The 14,037-nt window shown below is 38.3% G+C and overlaps 1 protein-coding gene across 2 annotated transcripts; it reads left to right on the top strand.

Moving 5' to 3' along the window:
- Positions 1–1,223: 1,223 nt before the first annotated feature.
- Positions 1,224–11,014, top strand: LOC124872702 (poly(rC)-binding protein 2-like). Of its 2 annotated transcripts, none has more exons than XM_047372989.1 (13): positions 1,224–1,381; positions 2,170–2,303; positions 4,437–4,460; positions 4,551–4,583; positions 4,699–4,815; positions 5,478–5,609; positions 5,710–5,838; positions 5,921–5,995; positions 6,185–6,226; positions 7,594–7,666; positions 7,750–7,805; positions 7,952–8,121; positions 9,822–11,014. In XM_047372989.1, the coding sequence occupies exons 2-13, from the start codon at positions 2,235–2,237 to the stop codon at positions 9,856–9,858; spliced, it is 957 nt and encodes a 318-aa protein (XP_047228945.1). In that variant the 5' UTR covers positions 1,224–1,381; positions 2,170–2,234; the 3' UTR covers positions 9,859–11,014. The 2 variants fall into 2 exon arrangements, with proteins under 2 accessions (XP_047228945.1, XP_047228935.1); XM_047372979.1 differs by having other exon boundaries at positions 6,185–6,244.
- Positions 11,015–14,037: the final 3,023 nt, after the last annotated feature.

Genomic DNA, 14,037 nt, shown 5'->3' with positions numbered 1-14,037 from the left:
GTAGCAGGGGCAGCATAACCTCCAGGTCTGTCACCATTTAAAATACACACAATGTGGGTAATTTGGGTTGAGAGATGTGGCCAAACAAATGCTTATTGTTTCCATGTGGCAATTAACAATTACCTATGAGGAACATGTAGTGTCCCTCTTGGGTCACAAACTGCTAGAGGAAAGCTAGATAAGAGGAAAATTGTTTTTTAATCTGAATTTGAAGCAATGACTACACTGGTTCTCTGTGATAAGACTATTACTTTACATTTATTACCTATGACTTTACGTATGGTATTCTTTTCATAAAAATATATATATATATATATATATATATATATATATATATCTGATATACATCAATAAATAAAAAATATGAAGTTGTTTGTGTATGGTTCCATCAATAAAATCAAGTCATCAAGTCCTGAAGTGGAAAAGCAGCCCCAAATCATTACACTTCCTCCACCATGTAACGTAAAGTCTTGGGGACCATTGTGCCTTTGTGGGTGTTTTTTTTGTGGGAGGGGGGGTTCATTTCTTTTTTGTTTTTGGTATTTTATCCACTTCTGCGTTGGTTCACCACTGTATCGTGATTTTTACATTTGTGTATAAGGGCTCTCACTGTGATTCACAGGAGTCCCAAAGCAGTAAAAATTACTCTGTAACCATTTCAAGACTGATAGATGTCATCGACTCCCATCTGTTCTCGAGTTTAATAAGATTAGGGCATGATTGTGTCACTTTTTTTTGTCCTTTCAGCGTACTTCATGTTGTCAGATAGGTTCTAAAAAGGGATTTCTGGATTTCAAGAGTTTGGCAATATTTAAGCTTAGGTGTAATAAAGTATACTCAGCTTTCAAGAAAAAAGTGGCCAATGAAAGGTTATTCATGATTTATTTTTTCACATCACTGTATATATACTACTGTATATATACTATAAAAATGTATATATAAATATATATATGTATATAATCTTAAAGATTTCTTTTGGTTTGGAGTCATATCAGTCATTTATATTAATGAGTCCGAATAACATTACCGGCCCATACATACATTATTAGCGATGTGGAGTTAATAACATCAACCACCTCATATTCTCTGGCAAACAATGGCAAGCAGCAATGTTAGTCTGATTAGTTGTTCCATTTACCCCACCATAGGCGATGGGCGTGGTCCCTCGGTGGGCGGGGGTGACCCAGCGGAGGGGCGGGACGGGGACGGGGTCAAAGTTGTTTTGTCTTTTGTGCGAAGCAGAAGAGAAGAGTGGAGTCCGATCAAACAGCGGCGTCTCTTCCCTCTTCCCCGGGTCCTTTTAAAACTCCCTCCCGAACCTCTCCCCTTCCACCCTTGCCACCCTATCCACCCCCTGGACACACTTCAAAGGACGGTTCGGGTAAGACTTCCAGAATTCAATCTTTGTGAGCGTGTTTTTTTCCTCCCGGAGTGAAGGACTGGGATAACTCAGAGAGATCCGTAGGCCGCGGGTACGGCTATTTCCTGGATCGGAGGATGCTAATGCTAGCGTGCTGTGAATGGAAAATTACCTACCTGTTTTTAACTTGATGGCTGCCTATGTGTTAGTGGAGACCTACTACTCTTTCAGAGTATGTTAGCATGTAAGGATTTAATTAATTTATTCATTTAGCTTAATTTTGGTGCAACCAAGGAAGATATTTTGGGAAGTTGGGGAAGAATCCGCTTCGGCGCTAATTTAGCTTTCCCAAACCAATTTGTCCGTGATGCCTTTTCTCAAAATAGGAATTGCGATATTTACGTTATGTATCCAGCTCTCTGCGTTTCATCCATGTTCGCTCTCCATAGTTAGGTGCTGTGATGTGTTAAAGGGTTCAGTCAGCAAATACGTAGATGATAGAAAATTAAAAAGTTAGATTGCCACAGCTGCTTAGTGTCAGGAAATAGACACGGCCCCAGGGACACAGTGGGTCATTGTGTCAGTGAGAATCAGTGGACTCCGGCTAGTCCAACATGAATTGCTACACTAGAACGTCTCATTCTTCCAAAGTGGCACACTCGCCTGCAAAAACGTGAACTGCTTGTATCACTCAAATGATCTGCTGTAACAGCAGCTTTCTAGCAACCAAGACTTGACTCTGAGGTGTTATTACTGTGTCCCAGTAACCATATTTCTCTCTAACGTGATCATTTTCATCCCCTTTGTAGACTTTCAGCAAGTCACCAAAAACCTACTTTGTTGGCCAGTGTAGTGTGTGGACTGAACTGCAGCAATGGACTCCAGTCTGGTTGAAGGAGGACTTAATGTCACCTTAACCATCAGGTTACTCATGCATGGGAAGGTGAGTGAGAAAGGATTCTTGCAGCCATAAATGGAGGGAAAAAGTATGGATTTTAATATAAATATCTTCCAGCTCTGGATAAGTATGGTGAAAGAAAATATTTCTATATCCAGAATGTATTCTCTCTCCCAAATTCCACTTAAGTGTGTGAATTAAAAATTAGTTGCCATTGACAATGTGCCTTTTCTCATGTTTTATTATTAATGAAACTTACACATGGAAGTTTGGTATAAATTCATCCATCCACTAATCTGTCTGTCCTACAATTCTTCTATGCATCTGTCAGTCTGTTTACCTATCTGTCTGTCCCTCCATCGATCCAACAATTCCTCCTTCTATGTATCAGTCTGTTCACCCCTCTATACATCCATCTATCCCTGCCTCTGTCTGTTTGACAATCTCTCATCATCTCTGCTAATAATCCCTCCCTACATCCAGCAACCCCTTCTTCTATCCAACAATGTCTCCTTCCGTCCATCCATCTCCATCCAGCCATCCCTAGGTCAGAAAAAGTATGGATTTTTGAGGCTCCTGGTGTGACTGCATCCACTCCATAGTCTGACCAGGGTTGCTGGCGAGTGATCTTCTCCCCCATGGCATTTTGCACCTGTGTAGTTGTGGTGGCTTGGAACTAAACTTTTTGTGTATGAAACTGAGGCATCTTCCTCACAATCTTTGTTTGCACAGCGGATCACTTTATGCCCACCAGGGGCAAATATTGCACTCATTTTGACAACCTCCAAAATCCTTCAATTTAAAGTAAATTCCAATATTTTGCTCAGTGTAATGTAAAGGGCATGATTTTATGTTTCCAAGTCATAATGCCCACCGGTAGGCGTTATTTCGGTTTTTAATCAGGGGACATATTATGTCACCTTTTGGAGCCAGCTGACCTAAACGTGACATTTCAGCTTTTTTATATGAGCACAAAATAAAAGTTTGAAGGGAATATGTTGTCATAAATTGGCGAGAAATACACCAAGACCCAAACCATAATTTGGGCCTAACTCTAGAAAAAGATTTAAGTGGAAATCCTTCCTCTAGTTGTTTCCTTATGCTGTTTGATAAGGAACAGCAGGTGCATTATTTTAATCTGAACTACAAGCTTTGACTTCACGCTGACTTCAAAGGAGGATGATTGTGCAGCAACAAATATAAAACCGGCTGTTCCTGTTGTGCATTTATGGCAGCGTCTGAATAAGTATGTAGACGTTATTACATGCCCCATTGTCTTAATCCATCCACCTCATTAATCTTTGGAGATTCTGTATTTAAAGCCAACCCTCTGTAGAACTATGAGTGTTATATTAGAGACCTGTTATTGTACTTTAAAAACTTGAAACTCAAATTGGAAGAGTTTTCAATTTTCATGTGAACAATGTATTGGAATCCTAGAAATAATATCTAAAATAATTGAACATTTTAATAATGTTTTATATTCAGTTTTATTGATCTTGGTGAAGTAACAGTTTGCAGTTAAAGTTGCTGTTTTTAACTGTAGCCCTTCTTGCACTGTAAAAGCAGGCGAGAAAAGGCTACGGCAGGGCTCCCACCCTACATATTGATCTCTTGTGCACAGAGGAAGTACGGGCCTCAATGCCCTTTCCCTCGTGCTGTGGGAGGGAAGGAACAGGTGGGCCTGACAGAAGGGCTGCGAGGACTCCTACACAAGTAGTCAGGCGCTACTCTCGATTTGAGAGTCTGAGCGAACGTGATGCTTCACTTTATTTGAAGGAATAAATTGGCTTAATCTCCAGTCTGCTTTTCTTTCTCCAAAAAAACTCCCATGTTTTTCAAAAAAAAAAAATTATATACATGCTGTTCTTGAAGTGCACATCTAAACTAATGTCACTTGAGAGCAGTTAATGTTTTAAATATCTTTTAAAGCTAATATTCTCTTAGGTATTTTTTTTAAATTAGTTTTAGAAAGTGAGAACTTTACAGAGTTTTCTTTATGTCTTTAAGCTTTGTAGTGTACATACTACTCTTTGCATGGTCTGTTAAGCTAGATTGTTGTGGGTTTAGAGAAACTGACTGCCTCACATGATGGGAGTGATAATCTGGCGCCACGTGAAAAATGCAGATCTGCTAACGTTGATTTTTATTTATTTATTTATTTTTCCATTTTTGCAGGAGGTTGGAAGCATAATCGGCAAGGTAAGCTGTTTCTACTGTTAGAAAGATGCTATCTGCTTCTGGTCTCAGTATGTGTTTTGTAAATATTGCATATCTGTTGTTTCTCCACAGAAAGGCGAGTCAGTGAAGAAGATGAGAGAGGAGGTAAAAACTTTACTGTTCCCAGACAAGATGAAACATGTTCATTACCACTTTGCAGTTCTTCCGGACATAATGAAGCTAACAGATTTATATTTGTGTTTTACATTTCTGTCTGCAGAGTGGTGCTCGCATCAACATCTCGGAGGGGAACTGTCCAGAGAGGATCATAACCCTCGCAGGACCCACCACCTCCATTTTTAAAGCCTTCTCTATGATCATTGAGAAACTGGAGGAGGTTAGAATTGCTCACTGCATCCTTACAAAACTAGAAAAATTAACATTTACCTATTAAATGTTGTGTAATTGCTGTAAGCTAGAAGACTTCAAGTTGATTGAAAACGATTAGATGAAGCAGGAATCCTTACAGGTTTGCAAAATTATTGAAAAATCTTCCCTTCATTTTGGTGTATAAATTATGTTAAGTCGTGAAGGTAAGAACATGTTTGCAAAAACTGAAATTCACACGGATAGCAGAGGGAGTGATGTCATCAGCTTCTAATTGGAAAAAGAAATTTGACCTAAATCTTAAGTAAACTTAAACCGTACTTTGATATCGCTGGTAAATTATATTTAAAAAATCTGAAGCATACATAAAATACACAACCTGACCAAATTCTGTTATTTGCATCAACACAGCCAAACCTATGCAAAAATGAAATGAAAGCAAAAAAAATAAAATGCCCAGGGACCGGGGTGAGCTAAATGGTTTAAAGCTGTTTATAAATAGTAGAAGTCGTAATGATGATGAACCGAAAAAGCTGAACGTTTTGATATTTGAATAGTTAAAAGTACAAAATTTGCAGAAGTAAAGGCCTAAAACACATAGTCGCTATAATTCAAGGAAACTTGGAAGACCTCTGATATTTTCCAAATTGTGTTGTGCCGCTTTACCTGCAGGACATCAGCACCTCGATGACTAACAGCACGGCCACCAGCAAACCACCAGTCACGATGCGCCTCGTTGTGCCTGCCAGCCAGTGTGGCTCGCTGATCGGCAAGGGTGGCTGTAAGATCAAAGAAATCAGAGAGGTTGGTTTTCCTTCATCCTGTCCTGTCCTCATGTAAAACGCTTCTTATGCTTCTTGTCCAGGATGTCTCCTAACTGGTTAGCGGACTTGTTTTCCTGTAGTCGGCAGGAGCTCAGGTACAAGTAGCAGGGGACATGCTGCCCAACTCAACAGAACGTGCCATCACCATTGCAGGGACCCCACAGTCCATCATCGAGTGTGTCAAGCAGATCTGCGTTGTGATGCTGGAGGTATAAATTGTGAATAATCCAGATTGATGCTCTTAATGCTGAATGCCTCTTCAGAAGTCAAGAGATGTTTCTTCTTTCTTAGTCTCCACCAAAAGGAGTGACCATCCCATACAGGCCCAAACCCTCAGGCTCTCCTGTCATCTTTGCAGGTGGTCAGGTAAACAATTTTTTTAATGATTATTCCTTGTTAGAGAAGTTTAGCTACACACACGTTCGCCCCCCTTAGTGGCTCCTGGGTGTGGCAGGCCTGGCTCTGTTCTCGTAGTACACCAAGGACAGAGCACTGATGGATATGTACGCTGTGTCACAATGCCACTCCCTCCTAACTGCTGTTCTCTCCTTGCAGGCATACGCTGTCCAAGGGCAGCACGCCATTCCACAGCCTGATGTAAGTGAAGGGCCCTCTGTAAGTGATCCAATGTATTTTAAAACTTTGGTCCTGGGAAGCCATGCCACCCTCCTATTCCATTTCTTTTTGCCACCCCTTCTGGATCTACACCTTCATATACACTGCCCTGCAAACGTGTTCTTACCCTCCAAGTTTTCCACATTTAGTCATGTTTTAAACCCCAAAGTAATTTTCTGGGGGGAGATTTTATGTGAAAGACCAACATGCAGAAGAATATAAGAATTAAGAATAGGGAAATAAAAATGTTTGCACATCGAGATATTTAGATTGTTGCTTTTCCTTCTTTGCGAAGTTACTCAAACACAGATTGGATGGAAAGTGTCTGTGATTATCAATGTACCCTTGCTGCAGACTCTCTGATGGATTTAGGTCTGGACTTTGACTAGGCCATTCTAACACAAAGACATGCTTTGATTCAAACCATTTAATTATCACTCTGGCTCTGGCCTGGAAGGTGAACCCCATTCAAAAGTCTTTTGCACCCTCCTAGAGGTTTTTCTGACTCAGCTCAAGAAAAGCCCACACCATGATGCTGCCACCAAAATGCTTCAAAGTGCGGATGGTGTATTCAGGGTGATGTGCAGTATTAGTTTTTTCCTTGACACTTTTGCAATAAGACCAGATTTGTTCAGTGCATAAGTAGTTGTCCTGTTGATGGATTCTTCCACATGAGGTGTGGATCTCTGCAGCTCCTCCAGAGTTACCATGGGACCCTTGACTGCTTCTCTGATTAATGCTTGCCTGGCCTGTCCGTTTAGGTGGACAGTGACGTTGTGGTAGATTTGTAGTCATGCCATTGAGTAGTGCTCAAGGAGACAATCCAACTCTGCTTTAAATTTCGTCTCAGTTTTACTCCTGACCTGTCTGGTGTGTTCTTTGTTCATCATGTTGCTTAATTAACTGAAACCTCTTACCCCTTACAGATCAGCTGTATTTGCACTGAAATTAAGATGCACGCAGTTGCACTGTATCTACTAACTAGGTGACTTTTGAAAGAAAAAGGATGAACAAAAATCCACAGCACATGTTTTCACAGCTATGAACTACTTTTTGTTGGCCTGTCATCTAAAATCCAAATGAAATACACTGAGCCTTTTGGTTGTGACATAACAAAACATGAAAAAGTTTAAGGGACCTGAATGCTTTTGCAAGATATTGTAAGTTCTAACATGATGGAATAAAAACCTCAGTTTTTTTTTTTAGAACTGGACTTCATGCATTCATTTCACAATTTCTGCTCATTGCCATGTTTAAGTACATACAGGGGAATTGCAACATTTCAGACAAGGATTACAAATAGTTTTTTACTAACTTTATTTTGTATTTTTCCCCAATTGTTTTAACAGCTCACCAAACTTCACCAGCTGGCCATGCAGCAGAGCCCCTTCCCCATTGCACACGGCAACCAGGGCTTCCAGGGTAGGTGGATCTGCTGGTGCAGAGTGTTTTCAACTTGTATTTCTTGCTTTTCCTCTCATTCAGCTTTCATTTTCTCCTTAAAGCTGGGATGGATGCCTCTGCACAAACCGGCTCTCATGAACTGACCATTCCAAACGATGTAAGTTGCTTGTACCCACTGTGCTTATTTTCTGCAGATAAACATTTTTAAAGAACTCCATGAATTACTAATACATAATTTTCTTTGGAAGAAAAAAACATTCCCTTGGTTAAATTAGATTACATTTTCCCCCTCTCCTTTCCCAGCTCATCGGCTGCATCATAGGCCGTCAGGGTGCAAAGATCAATGAGATTCGTCAGATGTCAGGGGCCCAGATAAAAATTGCCAACCCAGTGGAGGGCTCCACTGACAGACAGGTCACCATCACCGGTTCCCATGCTAGCATCAGCCTGGCTGAGTACCTGATCAATGCTCGGTAAGCTACGTCTGACACTGCAGCAAGAAGGCATTTTTTTGTTTGTTTTTTTATTACCATTAATCTGTGTTTATTAGGTTTCAACAGGAGTTGTTGCTTAACTGTTACTTTGAATCTGAAAGTTTGGATTCACACTTCTGACCTTTCTGTTTTGGTGCAGCTACTGCTTCACTGTCCTTTGCCTTTAGCGACGCTGTAGCTACAGGCTCTAGTGTACTGCCATCAATTTCTGTATTAACTGTGGTAGGCGTTTTCATTATGCAATATCATTGCAATCATTTTTGACAATATTTTAGTCTCAGGATAAATGTCAGGATAAAAAATAAATCATAAAACGAATCATGAATGAGACAGATCTGTGGCTGGTATACATCTTCTGATACTCCAGTAATAGGCTGACCTAGTTTACGGTAAAGCTTTCATCATTCGAGACATGCCTAAACAGTCTCCCAGTGGTTTCCAAAAAGATATAGAGTCCTAGTTGGTACTTGGCATCCAACCAGTCCTCTGGCAGTGATGACATTCATGCCAGCTGTGAAACTTCTGCACAATCCACAAAAGTGTGGGAAATTAGGGTTTTATCATTTCACATTTTTGAATAAGGCTGGGAAATAATTAAGGCTTTCCAGACGTTTTCCATCGTCAATTACCTAAAATATGAAAATCTGAATTTCTAATAAATGTATACATCGATTTATATTTAATGACATTCCGTTTCTAATTTGTGACTTTTTGCGACACTTTTTTTAAAGTTTGTTTTTAGTAATTTCGTTTTTCTAATTTTAGTGATTGGTTTGAGTTTTGCATTCACTTACAGAAAACTGACAGATGACACCCATAAAATAAATATATTGAAAAATAAAGGACATTTTCTCAGCTTTTACCCTCAAATTTTAAATTGGACCAGAGGCTCTTAGGCTGGGTTTTGGTTAGATTCCAAATACTGGAAATACTTATGATAAATCTTTACAAAGAAACGAATCACAAACAGTACTTGTGTAAAACCTGTGTAATACTACGCTGAACCAGAAGCCTTTTTACTTCTTGATTTGTGGAATTTTAAGCAAGTTCTGTAATCATATTTTCTGAATGTTATAATGAGGGCCAGAAAATTTGGAATAAAGACAAAAACGTTTTAAAAGGTATTTAATTTTGAAAGAGAATCAATTTTTCTAAAGTCTTAGCACAGATCACAAACAGTGCTTTAAAAGTTATATAGTATGAAATAATGCAGTTTGTTATAGATTGTGTTTTATGGTTTCTGAAATTGCATTTTCACACTTAAGTTTTATAAAAATGTTAGAAAGACGACAAGAAAAAAATTGAAGTCTGAACGTATAGCATTCGATAACAATAAATTGTTAGAACCCCGTTATTAGATGTCCCATTTGTATGAGGATGTCTAGAAAAAAAGTTTATATAAAAATATTTGTTTATTTAACTTTCCCTTGATCCACAGATCAGATACCAAAGCTCTGCTCTTTTTAGGCATCATGCTTAGCATTTTACTCATGCATAGGTTTCTTTTTTAACTGATCATCAGACAAATCATGTAAAACTAAAACAGTTCACTGGACTTTCACTAACCTATCATCAGAGTTATTACTACATACCAGATGGAGAAACAATAAAAGCATTCCTCCCATTTTCTTGTATTTTTAGTAATCTAGTTGGTTTAAAATGTCTTTCCTTGTTTTCAGGCTTTCTTCTGAAGCTACTGGCCTCGCAGCCAACTGACATGGAGGATCTTCATCAGCATTTACTTTAACCCCTGCCCCGACTTTTTACCAAGAGGTCCCTTATTGAACTTAATGCAAAAACCAAGTACTATAAATTGACAGCTTTCTCCTGCATTGGTTAGACATTTACTTCAGTTGTAATTACACGATCATGCTATTGATATTTTATTTATTTATTAAGTTTTTAAATTCTGTTTGCATATAAGTTTCAAAGATCTTCTTCTGTTGTATTTTTTTCCCTCTTATTTTGCTGTATATCTGTAAGATCTTGATAAACTGTAAGTATAATGTTTTAGAAAAATCTGAAAAGGCATAAATAAGGTTTTTCTTAGAAAATGTAAAAAAAAAAAAATAACAATAGATGGACTGTTCTTTCCCTTCTTTTTAAATATCTATTTATTTTTATTTAAAATACAGTTCCTTGTACAAGTAGATTTCATTAATATTTGGCATTTGCTGTTTGAAGCTGTACTTCCTGAATGAGGCATTGTGGGTCTAACGGGTTTTAGTGTGTGATAAGGAGCTGAATATGTATGCAGGAAAAAAAGAACACTTTTTAAGTCTGAAGGTGATTTCTCTCTTGTTTAGTGCGGGTTAAAGGATCTTATTAAGCTATATCATGTCTCACCTCTAACTTGCTCAGTAATCGTTTTGTGTCATTCCTGTGTTACCATCCGTTTATTTTGTTAATCTGGACATTTGGAGCATTGCATTGATTTGATAAAGGTTTGTGGACCTTAATTACCAGGAGTGGGCCTGGAATGTGAGGAAAATGTTTTTCTTTTCTCAGAAATAACTAAGACCATAGTGGTGGTGTTGATTATAACATTGAACTATTTGTTTTAAATAGAGAAAATATTTTTTTTAACTGCAGGGATGGGGGTTGCTACAAGGGGCAAAACTAAAAGACATAACGGTCTTTATAGGTATATTAAGCTGAAGTATTAAATTATGATTAACTAGAAGGAGAACTATAGAATTAACACTAGTTTCCTGCTATCCTTTTTTGCCTGGGTCAGATTTTATTTTTTTTATTCTTTGCAGGATGAAGAAACTCAAGTTTTTTGTGCACGTTTTCAAACTATTGTAGATCTGGGTGCAATTAAATTGTTGAAGAACTAAAATGCAAAAATAAAAGATGTGAAATGCTTAAACAATTCTTTGTCATTTTTGTACAGATGCATCTGAATAAATCAGAACATAAAAGTTAATTTATTTCAGTAATTCAGTTCAGTCAAACGCAAATATGGATTCATTACACTGATGTATTTCAAGCAAGTTTAAACATTTCAGTGTTTATATTTTTGAATATGTAGTAATCATATAGAGAGTTTTGAAAAGAATAAAAACTAAGACGTATAAAAATCGGGTACATATTCAGGGGGAGAAATATGAGGCTGTAGTGACCCATTTACCGGACACATTTTGACACTGATCTGTTTACATGAAAATAACAGTCGTGCTACAACTTATATATTCTGTTTCAATATTATTTACATATACACTAATATATTTTACTTTATATTTCTGTATAAAAACAGTAATGATTTAAGTATGATATGCATTTATAATAATTTTTTTATACCTTGATTTTAACTGTTAAAGGTTTGGTCATTGCTTGAGCTTCACATTGAGACTGCTCCAAATCTACAGGTCCTTCTCAAAATATTAGCATATTGTGATAAAGTTCATTATTTTCCATAATGTCATGATGAAAATTTAACATTCATATATTTTAGATTCATTGCACACTAACTGAAATATTTCAGGTCTTTTATTGTCTTAATATGGATGATTTTGGCATACAGCTCATGAAAACCCAAAATTCCTATCTCACAAAATTAGCATATTTCATCCGACCAATAAAAGAAAAGTGTTTTTAATACAAAAACGTCAACCTTCCAATAATCATGTACAGTTATGCACTCAATACTTGGTCGGGAATCGTTTTGCAGAAATGACTGCTTCAATGCGGCGTGGCATGGAGGCAATCAACCTGTGGCACTGCTGAGGTCTTATGGAGGCCCTGGATGCTTCGATAGCGGCCTTTAGCTCATCCAGAGTGTTGGGTCTTGACTCTCTCAACGTTCTCTTCACAATATCCCACAGATTCTCTATGGGGTTCAGGTCAGGAGAGTTGGCAGGCCAATTGAGCACAGTGATACCATGGTCAGTAAACCATTTACCAGTGGTTTTGGCACTGTGAGCAGGTGCCAGGCCGTGCTGAAAAATGAAATCTTCATCTCCATAAAGCTTTTCAGCAGATGGAAGCATGAAGTGCTCCAAAATCTCCTGATAGCTAGCTGCATTGACCCTGCCCTTGATAAAACACAGTGGACCAACACCAGCAGCTGACACGGCACCCCAGACCATCACTGACTGTGGGTACTTGACACTGGACTTCTGGCATTTTGGAATTTCCTTCTCCCCAGTCTTCCTCCAGACTCTGGCACCTTGATTTCCAAATGACATGCAGAATTTGCTTTCATCTGAAAAAGTACTTTGGACCACTGAGCAACAGTCCAGTGCTGCTTCTCTGTAGCCCAGGTCAGGCGCTTCCCACAGACTTCCCACTGAGGTGCCTTGATACAGCACTCTGGGAACAGCCTATTCGTTTAGAAATTTCTTTCTGTGTCTTACCCTCTTGCTTGAGGGTGTCAATAGTGGCCTTCTGGACAGCAGTCAGGTCGGCAGTCTTACCCATGATTGGGGTTTTGAGTGATGAACCAGGCTGGGAGTTTTAAAGGCCTCAGGAATCTTTTGCAGGTGTTTAGAGTTAACTCGTTGATTCAGATGATTAGGTTCATAGCTCATTTAGAGACCCTTTTAATGATATGCTAATTTTGTGAGATAGGAATTTGGGGTTTTCATGAGCTGTATGCCAAAATCATCCGTATTAAGACAATAAAAGACCTGAAATATTTCAGTTAGTGTGCAATGAATCTAAAATATATGAATGTTAAATTTTCATCATTACATTATGGAAAATAATGAACTTTATCACAATATGCTAATATTTTGAGAAGGACCTGTATATCCCACACAGAAAAGCGTGAAAGTTTCTTCTTTGCTCTGATGATGGGTGTTTGATGCTGATATAAACATCTTAACTCATTAGCTCCCTCTCTTTTTTGCGGCACTAGCGGCCTTTGTGTTATGTTTTATCTACAGTTTCCAAATAACATTATTTGTGCTTGGTTCATATTTAAAGACACGTTATCACTACCGACCTTTTATTTTAATGTAATCAGTCAGTCATTTTCTACAGCTTCTTCCATAGTGGGTCGCGGGGAAGCTGGTGCCTATCTCCAGCAGTCTACGGACGAAAGGCGGGGTACAACCTGGACAAGTCGCCAGTCCATCACAGGGCAACACACAAACAACCATCCACACACTCACTCATACACCTAGGGGGAATTTAGAGTGACCAATTAACCTAACAGGCATGTCTTTGGACTGGGGAGGAAGCCGGAGTACCCGGAGAGAACCCACGCATGCATGGGGAGAACAGTGCTACCAATTGCGCCACCGTGCAGCCCTTGAATGTAATCATTTCTGCAATTAGATTCTGTTATGGTTGTTCCAAGGTCTATTCAACATAGAAAATGTTTGTGATCGGCAAATTCAAAATTTCACTATTTCAGACATTTGGCATATGCCATCTACATATATGATGAAGACGTAAGACCCCGTACTGATTCCTGTGGAACCCCACAAGCTATGTCCAAACACTCAGAGCAAACATCTACCAGTTTTACATACTGTTGTCTGCCACTTAAATAACATTTAGGCCACTGTATCCCAAACATTCCAGTTTTTCTTTCTTAATAGCAATTTTTTTGTGTCGAAAGCTTTTTTGATGTCAACAAATATCAAAAAATTAATTAAATGCTATATTAATGTTGCATTGATACATGGTATGCCAGTTCTGTTATGTTAAGTTGCTTTTTAATTCATTTATTTGTTGAGTTTGTTCTCACTCTCTTAAATACTTTTTTGTTTTCTTGATTTATTAGTCTTGTAGTTATTGTGGTATATTACAAATTATTATTCATTAATGATCCACCAACTGAATTATTCATAATATAATGTGTAGCTCAATTACAGTCGTTGAGTTGGAATTGATTCTACTGGGTCTGGTGGTCATTGGAAAAAGAGTTAAATTGTGTATTGTGTT

The sequence above is a fragment of the Girardinichthys multiradiatus genome, chromosome 1 (assembly GCF_021462225.1).
Source record: "Girardinichthys multiradiatus isolate DD_20200921_A chromosome 1, DD_fGirMul_XY1, whole genome shotgun sequence".
NCBI classification, from domain to species: Eukaryota; Metazoa; Chordata; class Actinopteri; order Cyprinodontiformes; family Goodeidae; genus Girardinichthys; species Girardinichthys multiradiatus.
The sequence above is the reverse complement of the archived record's forward strand: the minus strand, read 5'-3'. Positions and strand labels throughout refer to the sequence as shown.

Excerpts from the sequence above, each read along its gene's own strand:
- LOC124872702 (XM_047372979.1), top strand. The coding sequence starts at position 2,235 with ATGGACTCCAGTCTGGTTGAAGGAGGACTTAATGTCACCTTAACCATC. Across the intron at positions 4,461-4,550 it reads TTGGAAGCATAATCGGCAAG|AAAGGCGAGTCAGTGAAGAA; the intron begins GTAAGCTGTTTC and ends GTTTCTCCACAG. Across the intron at positions 7,667-7,749 it reads CGGCAACCAGGGCTTCCAGG|CTGGGATGGATGCCTCTGCA; the intron begins GTAGGTGGATCT and ends TTCTCCTTAAAG.